The sequence below is a fragment of the Mauremys reevesii genome, linkage group 18 (assembly GCF_016161935.1).
Source record: "Mauremys reevesii isolate NIE-2019 linkage group 18, ASM1616193v1, whole genome shotgun sequence".
Classification (NCBI taxonomy): Eukaryota; Metazoa; Chordata; order Testudines; family Geoemydidae; genus Mauremys; species Mauremys reevesii.
Window position 1 is genome coordinate 25,663,996 of NC_052640.1, and position 17,526 is coordinate 25,681,521.

A 17,526-nucleotide genomic window follows, 5' to 3' on the forward strand; every position below is an offset into this window, starting at 1 on the left:
TTTGGTCAAGAAACCGCCTCGATTTACCATTTTTATTATCGTGAATCATGGCAGATAGCAGTTCTCCGAAGCACACTCGAATCTGTGCCAATAACCAGGTTATCCTTTACTATATACAGCCCAGAGCCCTGGCTTTCAGAGACGCCTCAACATTCATTTGACAAGTTTGCCTATTAATACTAATTGTACATTTTTTTAAAAAGTAAGCTGCACCGTGCCAGTACCATGGGATGAAAGGAGTTGATCTTGGAGAGCCAACGGCTTTCATAGTCATTTTCCTCTTCCATTCCAAGACAGAACTCCGATTTTCCAGTCCTTCCCCTTTAAATGTATTAAGCACGTTTGTTTGGTTATATTTCCCCCCCAGGCTGGCTGCATTTTGCATTGCACTGAGTGGTTTCTTTGCAAAGGGGGAAACCTAGCTGATAGGGCTTTAAAGGAAAAGAAGAATACAAATTAACCTTCCATTACTGCTGCAGTCAACCATGATAGAATGGGCCAGTTGCGTGTATGATGACGTCTCTGAGTCCTATAGGTGCAAGCGCTGGTGAGATAGCAGCTATCGCCTTGAACTCTCTTTATTTTATTGGAGTATGGCTGGTAATAAACAGTAATATTTAATTTGTCTGAGACCACAAATCGGCTTCTAGCTGGAAGGCTCCTTCTCTATACAGTCCTATAGCGCTGGGCTTGAGCTCCTTTTCCTAGATTATTGTTTTGTTTTTTTCCCCAACCTGCAGAAGGAAATAAACGCGATTTATCTGCGTCGTTTTCAACTTTTCTTCAAGGTCCTTGAAAAAGCTAGTTTGGATTTGGAGAGGTGAGTGTTTCCATTGCAATATTAGAGCCTAAAGGCAGAAGCATTGCCCGGTGTTTGATCGTTATGTCCCACGTTGTGGATTGCACCTTAGACTAGATCATCGCACTTTGCGTTTCTTTCCATTCATGCTACTTTGCTGTCCACTGGGAAACAACCATTCTATGGATGCAACTTTCTAACTTTATTTTTTTAAATCTCAGATGTCACTAGCAGAATTCCATTTCTGATCCTCACTATTTGGAGATCATGTGCAATTCTGGGATTTTATAAACAAGCTAATGGTTACAAAATATACCAGATACCTGACATGGTGCCTCCAAGTTGCTTACCTGGAAACTTGCATTCAGAAAGCACTTGGGGGCTGCAGAAAGGCAGAAATGTCATTCTCTTTACTTAACAGCAACAGAGATTTGAGCTAATGAATTTTACAAGATAAAGAGCAGGCATGTTCATGCTAAGGCCAAAGAAGCAGCCTGATTTATTCTGACATTTACAATATTTATGGGAAAATACTTTTTTTGCATTGCTCTGCATATAATTTCCCTTTTAAAAATAATAAGAAAATAATATGTTATAATACCCGTCTCTAATTTGTTGGTTGTAACGGTAGGTTCAGCTATGCACATTTTTAGAAGAATTTATTACTACTTTGCTGATTCTTTTCAAGTTGCAATTAAACTGGAGGACACGTGAAGAGGTTTAAGCAGATGCCAAACTGCGCGCACGCACACACACACACACACTTTGCACAACGTTGTCTTATCCCCACTTCACCTCAAAGTTTCATAGGAATCCAGAATTAGCACTCCAGGGGTTTGTTGGTGGAAGTCTGGGTCGATTGTTCAGCTTCTGTGAAACCCTACAAGAAAAGAAAGAAAGAAAGAAAGAAAGAAGGTGGGCAGAGATCTAAACCATGCCATTTATTCCAACTCTTATCAAAAATACAACCCACCAATCTGGTTCTCTTCAGGCTGTAGAATGCGACAGGACGGCTGTTTACCTTGCGTTGACCTATTCAACTTTACCCTCAAAATAATACATTAAAAAGAGAGAGCGAGAGAGAAGGAAGATGCAGATAAAAACACATCCTCGCTTCTCAACTGACGGCTTGATTATTTTAATACAGCAGAGCCTCTGAGCCTTTGTATATATTTGCATCTCGCCGTGGAAGGGCTGGAGAATTCCTGCTCGCTTTGCAAAGGTGGGGTGGGGGGGGTCAAGAGAGGAGGTAGGGGGATCTATTTTGTGAAAGAGCTTTGATCTTTCTGCAGATACAATACAAAATGCCAGGCACCCCCTGCATTCTGTGTTAAACCCGTTTGGATTTAAGGCGGTTGAGTAAGGAGGTGCCTTGGTTCCTTCCTTGCCCTGGGTATCCCTTTTATCCAGTCCGGCTTGGGCCAATGGGTCCCCTTTTCATATGTCAAAGCCCCCCAAGAGAACTAGAAAATATTGTTCGTGAGTTGGTTTAAAATATGAACCTATATATTCAGGGGTGTTTGGGGGACTGCGTGCTGGGGGGATGGGAGAGGGGTCGATGTATGGTTTGTGTTAGGGAAGCCAACGGTTTCTTTGGGGGATTCACGAGCTTTGAAATTTCTCTCCGGTTGGGGAAGATGGATGGAGGAGGGAGAGAGTGGGGAAGGAGGCGGTGGGGGGGGTTTACTGGTGAGTTTGATGGTTGTCTTTGTGCCTTGTTCTTGTTTGCCTGCCAGAAAAATAGGCTGCGGTGGGGGGGGGGGGGCTGTCGAGAGAGAGACTCGGAGCAGGATCAGAGCTGGTTGGACAGAAGATCTCAGCACTTTGCGAGCAAAGCTGAGCCCGACCCCACGTCACCGCACTCCGCTCGGCAGCTATTTCCTATGTGCAACGCGCTTTGCTCTCCAGAGAGAGGGGACTAGCCAGGATCACAAACCTACTGGGGGAGGCTACTCCTGCTACACAGCGACCGCCCTCCCTCAACTTTTGGTTGCCGTCTTCCCCCTCCCTCTCCCCCCTCCGGTCCTTAGGAGGGGGCTGGGTGGGGGGCTGGGTGGGGGAGAATCCGGACCCGCCTGATCAGGCCGAGAAGGGAGGCTTTATCTCGGTCTCAGGATCCTTTCTGGTGCGTCTGACAACCTGGAAGTGTTTGGCGAGAAAGAGGGCCAGAGACAGTGTTGCATTGGAGAGCTTGTTTTCCCTCCAGGCTGTGCTTGAAAACAAAATAAAATGCGGGTCTGAACATAAATAAATTCAAGGACATGCAAAGCAGAAGCCTGATGCCACTCATTTCCATTGCAAGGGGGGGGACAGTACAGAAAATGCGTTGATTGCATGGAATTCAACAAGCAAGGTAACGGATCTTCCATTGCCCTGTCTGTCCGTCACTGTCTCTGTGTGTGTGTGTGGGGGGGGGGAGACAGCGAGAGGGAAGTGCTGGCAGGGGGTCCTTGTTACACAGACATTGTCTTTCCCAAGGAATGCCAAGGCCTGTGGGAGGGGGTTTCCTCCCAGGTAACCTCCTGGGAGGGGGGGAAGAGAAACACAAATCAATGATGGAACAAAAGGAAAGGGATTTTTTTTGCTGCTAACCCACTTTGGTGCTAGCTAACAGCGCAAGATGCATTTTCCATAGCGCGATCGAGGCCTGGTTCTGTCAAGCCCCATTTCCTCGGTGGCGCTCTCAAAGGGGGGGGGGGTGATCTCAAATTGGGCTGAGTCGCTGTGGTTATTTTTCCAGCCCCCCCTCCCGCTTAATTATGTTTAAAACTGCCGACGTGTGGAGCTCGGGAAATTCCCCTCCGCAGCTGCCGCGGCTGTAGCCCTGGCTCTGGGCTCTTTGTTGTAATGAACCAACTTCGCCGGTTGCGGGTGAAGAATAGACACAGGCGCGCGAGAGAAGCCGATTGCAAATGGCTCAGGCAGGATGTCTCGAGCTGGTTGGGAAGCGGAGCGAAAACAGCAGCCCAGCGAAGGGAGCCTGAAACGGTCCCCGGCTCTGGCGTGGCCAGACCAACACAGTTCCCATTAGCGTTCATGGCTGTTGAGTGGAGCCGTGAGACATCGAATCCAGCAGTCGCGGCTCATCCCTTCTGCCCGAGTCACGCAATTCTCACACACCTTCGCTGCACCGAGACCTCCCCCCGCCCCACTTCGCCCTTCAGCCACTTATTACAAACCATCTGCCTTGTGCGTTATGGGAAAGGAGCATTTGAATGGGGGCTGGAAGCGAGATCCTTTTATAAAAGGATCTTGGGAGAGGGAAGTGGCATGTGTCCCCCTTCGCTTTTTGTTTTAATTCGTCTTTTTCGCCCCCCAAGCACCAGTGCAAACACACCACGTCACGTCTCAGGATTTAAAGGAGACTATAAGTGGGGATTCATCTTTAAAGAGGGCACTTTAAATACGGAGGGAGAAGGAAAGAGCTCCCGGAGAAGCAATTAATTTATTACGCTTAAAACACGTCACTTTCTCCACCTGACCTGGCTTTTCCAAACGGATCTGGTGCATTGTTTTAAAGGTGTAAAAATATTTAAAATGACACCAAAGCTCTGAATCCTTAAAAAAAAGAGAGAGAGAGAGAGAACGAGCAAATTATTCGCTTTTATCCCTCATTGCTGCCTAAAGAACAATTTTAAAAAATCTTTGAAATTCATTTTTTGCTGTTAGGATTTGATTGAAGTTTTTCTCTCAGTTTAGTTTCTCCAATTTTGCATTTCTGCTGTAACATTGTAGGTTAGATCACTGTAGCTGTAAGTGTAACTGACAGATACATTTAATATATGAAATTATACAATGGCTCGATTTTATGCATTTATTCGTCACTTCTACTACAGTGACACTACTTGATATTATCTATTAAAGGCAACTTCACACGCTGCCTGCACCTGAATGGAGAAGTCACTTTCATGGCAGAATGTTGATTGCTTCGCGGGTTTGCATTTGCAAGGGGACTTTATTTTTCTTTGCAAAGGAGGTTTTATCATTTGCTTCCCGTCTCCGTGAGGGCAAAGCCCCCTTTGGGGGAATTCAGTTCTCCCAAGGAATCATGTTAAGCAAGATCAGCTGTAGCTGGCTCTAGTGTCAGAACAAAAGTCAAGGGTGGGCAGTTGCTCCCCAGTCAGGCTTGTACATTTTCTTTAAAAAGGTGAAATCTGTGATGAGCTGATTAATTCCACTCTAGCGCTTCCAAAAAAATCCCAAATACCCGGGTTCTTATCTCGATTGGCCTTTCCCGATATATTTAGCCGTCAGCTTGGTAGAAGGGCAGCTAACCTATATTGTTAACCTTTTCCTCCTGTGTGTGTGTGTGGGGGATGTTGATTAATAAAAGATCTGGCTCTCTCTGTATGTGTGTGTGATGTTTGATAAAAAATTTAATCTCCCCTGCGGACTGGAATAATAAGTCGAGTCTTCTCTTTGCCCCCACCGGTGAAAGGGTCCAATCTTTTCTCTCCGAGCAGCCGCAGAGGAGTTGCTGCCAGAGGGCGTGCTGGGGGAGAACTTGGTCTATATCTATAGGGCTCGCTATACATTTTCTTAAATGCCAGCTTTGACTTATGTCTCTCTTATCTCCCTTCGCTGCTGTGTGCGCCGGCAGTGGGAGACGCAGCGAAGGAAGCTTGTAACATGGCGGATGCTGAAGAAGGCTTTGGGCTCCCCACCACGCCGGCTGATTCCGAGGCGAAAGAGCTTCAGTCTGAACCCAAACAAGAGAGTCAGCTCGGGGCCAGCAGCAAGTCGCCTGCCTCCCCCCAGGCAGCTTTCACCCAGCAGGTAAGAGAGCTGACGAGAAACAGTCGCCGCTTGCGTTGTCTTTTTCCCTGCTTGGGTTTCTGTCGGATTGTGGCGGGGATTTGTCTGGGTTTCTGGGTCATTCTAGGCACACAGGGTCAAGCGATGAGACTGAACCATACCAGCTCTAACAACAGTTAGTTACGGTCATCACAAGCAACCACCCATCTATATACAAATAGACACACAAATATACAAACATTCACGCGCACAGACACAAAGATACACACATCTACTGAAACACACTCACTCATTCACGACGCTCACACACAGTCACATACACAACGCACGCACATATACACAGTATATTTCAGTGTCTCCCTCCTTTCCCTGACCCTCCACCTCTCCCCCTCAACCTGGAGGGCTTGGGGGGCACTGCAGAAGTAACGTGCCCTCCCCGTGTTGCTGGGAAGGGGCGCTCGTCATTTCTCGGGAGACTCTCCAGAATGCCCCGGTCGGTGGACGGGTATTACCGTGTCTGCTCCGCCTTTGAACCGACCCATTTCCCATGCAAGTAGGCCAGGACGCCGGCGGCCCAGTTAACGGATTGTTTAGCTTTTTTAAACTAGAGCCTCCCGCGAGGATTTGGCTCGCGTGGACTAGAACAAACCGTTGTTCGTCTAAACCCAGCCCATTGGATGCGGGGCCGTTTTCGTTAAGGCTGAGATTAAGCGACTATTCCCCCCCCCCCCCCCCGCCCTTTAAACGAAAACAGAGCACAACACGCCTGATGGCGTAGCCAGGCCGGGGAAAGTCTTGGATACGTTCTGAATGTAGCTACGTGATTTCATCTCAGGTACATCTACAGCTGGGAAATTATTAGTGTGTGATGAATAATAGAGTGGGGGGGGGCAGAGATTCGAGCCTAAATCTGTCCTTATTCGGATCTTAACTGTGTTCAGGGCGCGCAAAAATCATATAGGAAGAAGTATATTTTTTTAAAAAAATAATGAAATGGCACAGGATTATTATTTCTCTCGGTGTACTACACACACACACGTTAATTGTGTCACGGGGAGGAACCGATTTTGAGGCCCGATCCTTCTTTCCTGGTGCAGTTTTTTTGGGGGGGGATGGGGGTGTTAAGAACCGCAGGCTCGGGTGCTCTGTTGTCAATAGTGTATTGTTCTCGCCCTCTGCAATCTCTATAAATATACCGGGCTACACTGTCGGCTGGTGCGAAGCATGGTCTGTGGTGCAGCTAGGGCCCATTTACACCAGCAGAGGAACTGAAGCGTGCGGGGCACCTCTCTGGCTTTGCACATGGCATTTTAGTCTCGTTCTTTCTTCGAATCGCCTCTGCCCAGGGTCACGTTCCTTCTAGTAAACTCGCGCATCGTCTATGCCTCACGGCGCGTTCTATTTTGACGCAGCTGGCCCCGTGCCTATCTCTAGCCACACATCAAAAGGCTGCAAACTTCTCCTACGAAAGCGGGTGCTGTGCAGAAATCCGTCTCCTCGCTGCAATGCTGTGCAGCATCTTCTTTGAATTTTTTTTCCTGGAGATTTCCCTTCAATGAATCATTCCCTTGCGCTGGTCTGGGAGTTACAGTCTTTTAATGTCCTGTCAGTTAGGACTGTATAGAAAGCAGAAGCGCTCGGTGCTGACATGCCAAAGTTCAATCCCTCTTCTGGGTCTCCTGTTTCCCCCCGGCTCTTGGAAAGCTCGCAGCTCGTCCTCTCCTGTGTTCACTCATTAGCTTATTTCTTTGTAGGGCATGGAGGGGATCAAAGTGTTTTTACACGAACGAGAATTGTGGCTAAAATTTCACGAAGTGGGGACAGAAATGATTATAACAAAGGCTGGAAGGTAAGGATAATAAAATATCGCATGCTTCTATTTTTTAAAATCAATATAGATAGACAGATATTGTATACACAGATGTATATTATGTACACACAGATGCGTAGGTGTTTATGTACATATATATACATTCGTGTGTGTATACAGAGACTGAAAAGAAACTTTTTATGAACATCTCTCCTATGACACAATTCTCACACACACTTGTCCATTTGTGTGTGTGCCTTATGAATGACACGTGTCGTGTGAGAGCCAAAAGTTCATTTTAAATCACTGTAAAATCTCAATAATTACGAGTGACCAAAACAGAATGAAAATAAACAGGAAGAAATAAAATAAGATTCTGGCCTAATTGAAGCCACAGAAATGCTGAAGACGTTTTTCGATCGGTATTTGAAGGATTCTGAGTAGATCAGCGAGGAAGGCTGGTTGGAATATTTTCAGAGGGAGGCCTCCAGTACAGTGTATACTAAAAAGATTTGTTTCTTCTGGCTTCTTATTTAACCAGGACAGGGTTCTCCTTAATCCACTTCATTGGAGTATTTCCAAACTCACGCTGGTTGCAATCAATTGGCCAAAATCGTGCATAGTTTCATGTGATACAACCCGGTGGACGATTTAATTTTGTTTTAATACAAGCAGTAGTTAAATATTTGATTTCTCTGCTTTTAGACATTTATTTTGTGTTCAGCTCTAGGCAAATACACACATGCAGAGACATCTCCCAGTCATTCTGTTAAAAAGTGCATATGATCCTGAGCTACTGTTTATGTCTCTATCTAGAATAACATAAATTTGCAAATCTAGGTGTACAGAGAGAGAGAGAGAGGAGAGATCACTTCCATGTTTGGCCTGGTAAATCTAATCACTTAAAAACCCCCCACCAACCTCTTTTAAGTGCATTTGGTGCAATTTACCATTTCCCTTTATATTGATGCGCTGGGGCACCGAAAAGCCCCTTTTGCTGAAGGAACACTGAAATAAAAGTTAAGGAGAAGAACTGGTGATCCACTGAGGTTCAGTATTGCCTAGCACCATGCAAATTCCCATCAGTTAACTCCGGGGAATCGAAATGTATTATTGTCCTTTTTATATTCAGTTGAACAACGTTCATGCCATCATCATAGATGGGGGTCGTTCGATACAGGAAAAAAAAGTCACCAGACAGAAAAATAGTAATAGTTCAAAATTATAGTTACACTGCAGACAATCTAGACTCAAACCTGCTTTCTGCTCAGTTATATAGTGCTCGGTGTGGTCTCCCAAACTGTGCTTTAGGGAAACAAAGATCTAGCTGCACAAAGTTGTGCAGCGGATAACAAACAGACCCGTCTAACGGCTCGGCTTCCCTTTGAACGTATCTATTGTTGAAAATATGGTATCGTTTTAAAAGGAGAATATTCCACAGATAAAGAGGCAGGATCTAAACAAAGGGCTGGAGCTCTCTAGAACCATTAAGGAGCACGGTTTGCATAGAGCAGAGTTGACCAAATTAATTGTCCTACTGAGAAAAGGGAAAGGAGCAAATAGACTCTAGACTCCAGTGCTGTGAAATGACCAGCGCATCGACTTGTTTCAAAATGCCAGGAATAAGTTGCCTTGCAAAGGATCAGAGTGTACAGAGCAGTGAAGAGAAAAATAAAACCCCTGGCATAAAATTCCAGTAGAGGCGTGGATAAAAGTCTCATATGGGGAGCAATGAAGAACATTTACAACATCGAGCTTCTATAGAAGTAATTGCATGTATCACCCCAGAATAAACCAAATCGTTTTAGCTATTTATGTAACACTTTATTTTTATCATTGTATAAATTATATGTTTATGTCATAGTTTTTAGTTATATATTTAGGGATAACGCTATATTCCATTGTTCAGGTCTTTTTTCTTTTCCTGCAATATATTAAATATCAGTTTTTGCTATTTTTGATTAGTAACTTTGCTTTGTAGAGCTTTCTTTTCCCTGTTTTCAAATCACTCAGTCTGAACTAATAAATAGGCTTGATTTCATATTGCAAAGATGTGAAAGCAAATATCATTTCAGAAATAAGGAAGTTTAAGGTTTTCTTTAAATTCAAGGATACAATTTCATATGCTTATTTCTGAACACTGGGAAAGCTCAAACCAAAATAATATTCCTTGTAATCAGTTGCTTGTAGTAAAGGACAATATTTCTAAAAGTCACATTTTCAAGGGTGTTTGCATGTTTCAAAATATTTGTCAAGTGTGTTTGTGTATATATGTGTACACATATCCTATGTATGATGTAACATTTCATACATTTGCACACAAATATATGTACGAGCATGAGTTTTATTAAAAGGCCAAGATTTTAGCAAAAAAAAAATCCACCAAATAATGGCTCATACTTACATAAGGGTAATTTATTCTTTGTAGGGATATAAATATAACGATCCCTGAAAGAGATTATATACTCTTATATTGTAAAAGAATGAAGAATTGAACTACTGGATTGATCACAGACAAAAAGAAGAGTTAAAAAAACAAACCCTAGTAACTTTCATTAATTATTTTGCCTGAGATAGGAACTATAATGGCGGAGCAACACGCACAGAAAGAAAAAAGTCCCGGTTGCACCATAAAGGGAAAGTTATGTTTTGTGTGTCTGTGTTTGGAGGATGCGGAATGGTTTCTCGTTTAATATCGCTGAATTACCCTCGCGTATAATTCCCTCACAATTGCCTGTCTCTATATTTATGTGTATTTGTTTATGTTTTTAGGCGTATGTTCCCCAGTTACAAAGTGAAGGTCACTGGACTTAATCCCAAAACCAAGTACATACTGCTCATGGATATTGTACCAGCTGATGATCACAGATACAAATTTGCAGATAATAAATGGTATGCGTGCATGGGGGGACGGGAGAGGTGCGGAGATAGGAGGGAATCTTTGGGTCTGGCTTGCACAGTTAGCAAAACCGAGTTCAAATGGGTTGAAAAATACCCTTTAGCTGTCAGCGGGTGCTATTCATAAGCTACAAAGGAAGAAATGTTAGGTGGCGGGGGAGGGGGGGGGGGTTGCAGACTATCCCGAGATAATTTGCCAGCCAAACTCTTTAAGGGGGAGACACGCACAACATTTTAATTAGCGAATAACTTTAATCCTGTTGGACCCTATTGGTTATCGTGGGGCCAACAACTTAATTGCGTTTGAGAGAGAAAATCGCCATGAAGGTAAATGTTAAGAATTGCCACGTTTTGGTATGTAGGAAGAGGAGACGAAGGGGTTAAATGGGAAGGGGGGGGAGGAGGGAGAATCCAACGGAAAACGTGTCAAAAAATCTCAATTCATTTCCAGAGCAGCGTGTGTTCGGGTCTCCTTCCCCTTCCAAACTGTATGATGCGACCGGCCAGCGGCCCCTTCCCCTGAACTAGCCCAGAGGCGGTAGCTAGCCAGACAGCCCCTCTCCCTTCGTCCTCAGCCCGTCCCGTGTTGTGAGCGTGGTGTGTAGGCCTGACGCGGGTCCCGAGGGCTAAGCTGGCTTTGTGTCCCTTTGGTTTAGGTCAGTGACAGGGAAGGCAGAGCCGGCCATGCCAGGCAGGCTCTACGTCCACCCAGACTCACCCGCTACCGGGGCGCACTGGATGAGGCAGTTAGTTTCTTTTCAAAAACTCAAGCTCACCAACAACCACCTTGACCCGTTCGGACATGTAAGTACCTTCTCGAGGAGGCGCCCTCCTCTCTCTGTTACCGAGTCCCCGCTCCGCAGGGAGCCCAAACCCTAGGGGCAACCAGCCTAAACCTGCTTTCCGCCCTGAACTCCGCTGGGCAAAGCCTGCTGCAAAATCATTGCAACAAACGTCTGCCAGCTCGGGGCTTAGACACTTGCTGCGCCTGGTGGGGGTGGCTTGTTGTCCAGCGCAGGGTCCGAGAGCTAATAATCAGGCTGATTTTTTTGGGGAGGGGGAGGAGGGGGGACTCGTTTGCTATTTTTGTGGCATCTCTGCTTGTCAGATGAAATGAAAAGTCAAGGGGGGACGGGGAGAAGCTGGAGCGGGATAGAAGTTTAATACGAATAACGAGTTGCTATTAATTTCACTCAATGGCTTTGGATGGCTGCTGCTGGTTGACAAAGTCCTAGGACCGTTGTCACCAGTTGGCTATAATTGAGCTGTTACTCCGCACGTTGCATTTTCAGACATTCCTGTAAGACATATGGTGGGGGGGGGGGGGAGAAAGCGGGGGGGGGATGCTTGGTGAAATATAAAACAGGAGCCATCTCTCTGTGCAACGTGGTAAATTGCTGGATCTGAGCTGAGGTTGTCCCAAGAACTTGGCAGTTGTAGCGGGACACTACAAAGCGCAGACTTCAGGCCTGTTTAGAGAACCAGTAGAGTGTCATTCGTAGGACAAGGAAAACCTGACGAAATCCTATATGGGCCAGATGCAAAGCCTATGAGGCTGTAATGTAAGGGAATAATGCAACGGGGAAAGACAGGCAATGGAACTAATTAGCTTTAACATAAACAGCATGGGACTTTTGTATCCATGTATGAAGCAAAAAAATTCATGTTCACATACACACCCCTTCCCCCTCCCATCCTACATCAGAGCAGGTGACTGGAGGAGATAACCTGTAGAGATCCTCTTTTTAGGGTTCTCTCTCTCCCCAGAAATATGACACAAGAACCGCTCTCTGGCCCTGTTTTCATTGGCAAGCATGTTAGCCTCTGTCTGCATTCTGCGCTGTGTTGCCGAGATTGTTCGGTGTTGAACATTTGCAAGGAGTGCCGGCCCGGGGAAGTCGAGGTCATTCCCAGGGTTATAAGCTGGGGGATGGCTTCTCTTGTTGGTGAGGGGGAGAGTGGAGACATCTGAATTCATGTTAATTCTCAACGTTCTGGGAAATTGGGTATTTAGCTGTATGGACCGGGAGTTGCTTATGCAGGTTTGCACCTTGACAGTATTAAAAACAGGCAGGCCGGGCTTTACTTTAGTGAGTAACTGTTTAGCTACCTGGTGTTAACCTCACGTGGCGCCTTAGCGCTTTAAAATCTGCTTGCTGCCTCCCTGAATTGGGGTAAAGGTAAAAATCAGGCGTGATCATTCAAGGAAATACGAGGTAACGTGTTTTGTGGGCTCCGATTCAAAACAGAACGAGGCTCAAAAGAAAAAAGACCCCCCAGCTAGCGCTTGGTACACAAACAATTTCTGCAAGCCCTAGATGCATAGGGTCAGGCGCGAAAAGGCGTGTGGGAATTGCCAAGCCAGGCCCAGTCATTTTTCAAAGGCCTCCCTTTGAACAAAAACATTTATAGTTAGACAAGAGGTATGAATCAAGAGCCCCGGTGCCCGGTTTCCAAGGGTGTATTTTCCAGTCTCATTTCAACACTTTGATTCTCTTAACAACGACAAAGCTTGTGCCATGAAATCCACAGACACGTGGCCTCCACTGATGGAATGAATCCTCCATGTGGCCTGCTGGTGCACATGGCTAGTACAATGAAGTGTGTGTGTGTGGGGGGGGGGGGGGGGACAATTACTAAGGAACTGTAGGGTGGGAGATCCCAACCTAATCTAACCCCCCTTCCGCCTGTTGATCTTCCTGGGGTTTATCTATCCCTCCCCCAGCTCCCCACAACAGGGTACAGGCTCTCCTCATCGTTCTTCATTCAGCACCGGCGGAGAAACGTCCAGCAACTCCCCTTTCGAAACTCTCCCGCCCCAAGGGCCGAGGCTTCAAAGAAAGTTGTAGGGAAGGAAGGGGGCGGCGGGTGGCTGAGGCGAGATGCCCTTGGAAGGAAGAGGCCAGCAGCCATTTTACGCCCCGCGGTGAGCAGGCGGGGATATGAAAAAGTCTCTTTAACCAAACCTAAGGCCGTGCTGAACGCTGGGCACTTCAGAGGAGAAGCGGCACCAGCGCTCCCTCAATTAGAGTCGCTGTAATGAAATTAAAAATCATTAGATCGTTGACCGTTGATGTCCCCGACTTACCGGGATGTCAAAGCCATTTGGCTAAAGCTCCAGGACGAGGGGGCCGGGCAGGCAGAGATGACTTGCAGGAGCCGCGGCTGGCGGGACAGACTGCGTCTGTCTGTCGCCGAGGTTCGCAGCAGTCATCGTCATTGCAGACTGCAAGCCAAGGGAGGGCAAGGGGGGGGGAGAATCTTTTCTTGCAGGATTAATCCCAGTTGAATGCCAAGCTTTGGACAGAGACAGGGTCTGGTTTTATGGTGGGCACCAGCGCTGGCATCCAGAGAAGTTTATGCAAAGGTGGGCGGCTGGGTTAGAAAAATCACTGAGGTCCCTTTGGCTAGGGTGAGCCATTGAGGAGCGTGTTGAGCTCTCGGAGAAAAATCAGGGCGAAGGCTGAACCCGGAACGGGGGCCAGATCAGCATCGCTGTGTATCCAAACGAGGAGCTCCGCTTTCTTATTTTGACATTTGTTAACGGCGGGGCCCAACAATTGATTTTATAGCTAGAAACAGTTGGGAGAATGGCGATTTCCCACCCCCCCCCGAGATTGTTCTTGGAAAAAGTTCGTGGATCTTTCGGGGAAAAAAATTCCTCCAAGTATTTTTGAAAATGCTCTTTTTATAAAGAGCTGTGGACAGTTTGGCAATTCAGACCATTTCCGATAGCTCTAAACTTTTAGCTTTTAAAAAGTGGACAAGTTTTAAAAGGGGGCAAAGAAAGCAGACATTTCAGGGGAGAGGCAAGTGCTACCTTCAGGCTGTTGGCTTAAAAACAATTACAACCCCCCCTCAGTTGTGAGGGCAGCTGCTCCCCTTGCACAGTCATTTCGACCAGTGCTAAATAGTCCCCTACAGAGCCATCACTAAAGCAGCTTCATCCTTCACGAAGGCACTTGAGGGAAATCCAGCGTAGTTTCTATCACGCCACCTGGGTCTTCATTTCAGGCCTTTCCCACAATCCGAGCAATGACTAAATTTAGGAGCCCCAGGAATTCTAGCCTGTAATTTCTGATGGGTCGGATTTCCTTTCGTACTCAACCCCACCCACAATGAATGCGGCTAGCCCAGCAATAACTGTAACGCTCAGGCAGTCAAAATAAAACAGGAGACTAACCCTTCCGCTGAGACATAGGGCCAGCGAGCCAAATTCTGCAATTGAAGGTCATTACATTGCACCCGGGAGAACTGCTGGCCCAGTGGCTTTTATTAAATGTAAATATGTGTGTTAGAGCCAGGCACACACGTGTCCCTTAAGTTCTCTAAAGTGATGTTATTGCAAGATCGTGTTTAGCGAGGAACCTGATTTATGGCCAGGCTGGTTGTAGATTCCTTGTGGAGATGAATGCTATATTCCTGTCGGAAAATATTCCCACTGCTCATTTCTGCTTCCCGTGCCCAGGGGCTGGCCGGCAGTAGAGGAGAAGGTCTGCCTTGTTCCCCCCAAAATAAGTTCAGCTATTTCTACTCCTTGAGAGACCCATAAAGATGCAACCGCCCCCCCCCCCCACGCACACTTTAGAGGGACGTGAAGTCTATGAATGATAAAGCCAGCTCACTTGGGGTTTCCTCAGGCGCCGCTTTCCCAAGCGAAGCCCCCCCCCCCGAAAGCTCTGTCAGAGGGATCTTGGCCTGAGGAAACAGTGATGCTTGACACCCGCCGCCCTTGTGTGTCTCTTTCTTTTCAAGATCATACTGAACTCCATGCACAAATACCAGCCCAGGCTCCATATCGTGAAAGCGGACGAGAATAACGGATTCGGCTCCAAAAACACCGCCTTCTGCACCCATGTCTTTCCGGAGACGGCCTTCATCGCCGTGACTTCCTACCAAAACCACAAGGTAAGGGGGGGGGGGGGGAGAGCCACGCAACGTGGAAGAGGCTTTGCCACTAACATCGGCACCATTTTCCTCCCCACCCCAATCACATATGGAGCCCCCTCCCCCGCCCCGGATCACGCAGAGACCCCTTCTGTATTTCCACACCAGGAGCCCAGAGGGTTTGCACTGTTCCTGGCGTGTCAGCGAGACGGGGTGAAGGTGGGATTTAGCGCAAGCCGGGGGGAGGGCGGAAGTTAGTTAGTTTGCTCAGAGGTAAGCTCGGTTTGGTTGGTAAGGGTTTGCTCAGAGGACCAACCAAGGAAGGGGGTTTTATCTCCTCCCCGCAATCGGTCAGAGGCTTGTCATCTGGCGTTGGAGCAGGCAGCCCCAGCGGTATCTTTCGCAGTTTTATACCCCAGTCCGGCTGCGTTTGCTCCCTAGGAATGGGTCCTCCCTTGCAAACTCTTCAAAAGCCCTCAGGGGAGTTGCGTGACTTGTCCAGCCTCTCGGGGCTCTCTGGGGTGTATCTAAGTTTCGTAAGGAAGTCAAGGGAGGCGCGTTGGAAGAAGAGACCCAGAGAAGCCCTATAAAGGCGTGGAGAAAATAACGCCTTGCCTTATTTTTCTGCGCAAGAAATCCCTCAGAGGGCTGGGTGTTCATGTAGCGGTCTATATACGAGTGTATCGGCACACACACGTATACAGGCACACACTGGCACAGCGATGTATACAGACGTATTTATGCGTGTGAAACCTGCATAGAACTTTTATGAGCGAGACACACTTTGTGTCTCTCCTATTGGTTCGTCCGTAGGACGAAGTATCCGAGCTTTGGGGCGTGGTATTATTTCGACTAAAAGTGTCCGCCTGACGGCTTGTAGTGAAAGAGACCCAGACCTGTTTTTTTGCCTTTAAACTCTTTTTTTGGGGGGGAGGAGAGGGAGGAGGAAGAGAGAGAGACTACTCCTGACAAAACCGGTTTTCCAGCGGTAGCAAATGGCACGTGTTTCCCTGTGGTGAAGTGGTCCTAGCTGTATGATAGCAGGAAAAAAAGAATGGAAGATATTAAAAAAGGGGGTGACAGAAGGTGGAACAGATCAAAGAAATGGAGGGGGTGGTTAAATTTCCTGAATAGCAATCAGGTGAGAGCACTTATAGAAGGCCTGATGGGTGCCTGGATCTTTTAACTGGAGCCAGATAATCCTTAATTATTAATGCAAATATAATCTTGTGGCGAGAGAGCAGGATTAGACTAGAGGCAAGCAGATGATTTTCAAAGTACCGAGGTCATGTTAAGGTAAAATTGAATTTTAAATCCTTTTTAAAAAAAAATCTTCCATAAACTGTTTATAAGTCAGGGCGAGGGCTTTTAATTACACTGCTGGACGTGTAGAATGGTTTCGTTGTGTTTAAAAAGGTTAAATCATGTGGTTAATTTCAAACCAAGAACGTGTCACTTTAATACTCCGGATAAATTATGGATGTTTTCCTGGAGATGTGGCTATGAAACGCCTGAACCACTTTAAACAGGTTTCACTTTCTCAGTCTCATCGGTATCTCCATCAACCCCTTAGATACAAAACCAGAGATAGGGTTGTGACGCAACAGCATCTCACGGGCACTAGTGAGAAAAAGAAAATAGCTCCAAGCCGTTTAAAACAGGAGATGTTGGCACTGACAGAACAATCACTGCTAGCAGACTGAAGCCAAATTGAGTCTTAGCCAATTTATGGTTTAAATTATAACCCCACGGTGGATGCTATAAAATCTGGTTTAACTTCTGGTTGATGGGTTCACCTATATTTTTATACATCCCTCTATATAAAAATAGAATTTATGGTAATAAAATGGACAGAAAAACCCGCTTTTGAGGTCCTAGAATTTACCTTCTCTTTTTAGGAGCAATACCAACACAATCCACATGTGCGGGTAAACTTCCATAGAGAGAGGGACATTTGATTGCAAGGCGTCTGTGTTTGGTTGATAAGACACGACCTGTGTATTTGCCAGTCTGGAAAAACACACACAAATGGGTGGATCCCCTTTCTGCAGCCCCGCGAATTCATCCAAGCGTTCAGGAACAACTAAATAGCTCTAAGCCCAGGATAAAGACCCAATTGAGAAATTATATAACTCTCATGATCTACACTAAATGGCATCTCCCTCCAGGGAAGGGAATCAAGTTAGCCGACTGCCCAGTTGCAATAAGAGCCAGTTTTCCGAGACCCCGCACTAGCTGATATTTTAGCGCTTTCTGTGTGTGACCGAGGAGTGAAATAGCTTCACAGGATTCATATTACTCTAGCGAGGAAAAGAAAAACTCTGAAAACGTGGGTCTATTTCGTTCACAGCGGGGACTGATTTCCCTTAGGGATGAG

The 17,526-nt window shown here is 46.4% G+C and overlaps 1 protein-coding gene across 3 annotated transcripts in view; it reads left to right on the forward strand.

The window, feature by feature from the left end:
• The first annotated feature begins 798 nt into the window (after window positions 1-798).
• TBX5 (T-box transcription factor 5) overlaps window positions 799-17,526 on the forward strand; it is a 50,014-nt gene continuing 33,286 nt past the window's right edge. The window contains exons 1-6 of one of the 3 annotated variants that reach the window (XM_039505583.1): window positions 799-820; window positions 5,400-5,575; window positions 7,309-7,403; window positions 10,137-10,256; window positions 10,919-11,066; window positions 15,018-15,170. In XM_039505583.1, the coding sequence (XP_039361517.1) occupies window positions 5,429-5,575; window positions 7,309-7,403; window positions 10,137-10,256; window positions 10,919-11,066; window positions 15,018-15,170 (663 nt within the window). In that variant the 5' untranslated portion in view covers window positions 799-820; window positions 5,400-5,428. Of the gene's footprint in view, window positions 821-2,973; window positions 3,153-4,213; window positions 4,320-5,399; window positions 5,576-7,308; window positions 7,404-10,136; window positions 10,257-10,918; window positions 11,067-15,017; window positions 15,171-17,526 lie in introns of those variants that run through there. The other 2 variants (XM_039505582.1, XM_039505584.1) reach the window with 2 other exon arrangements.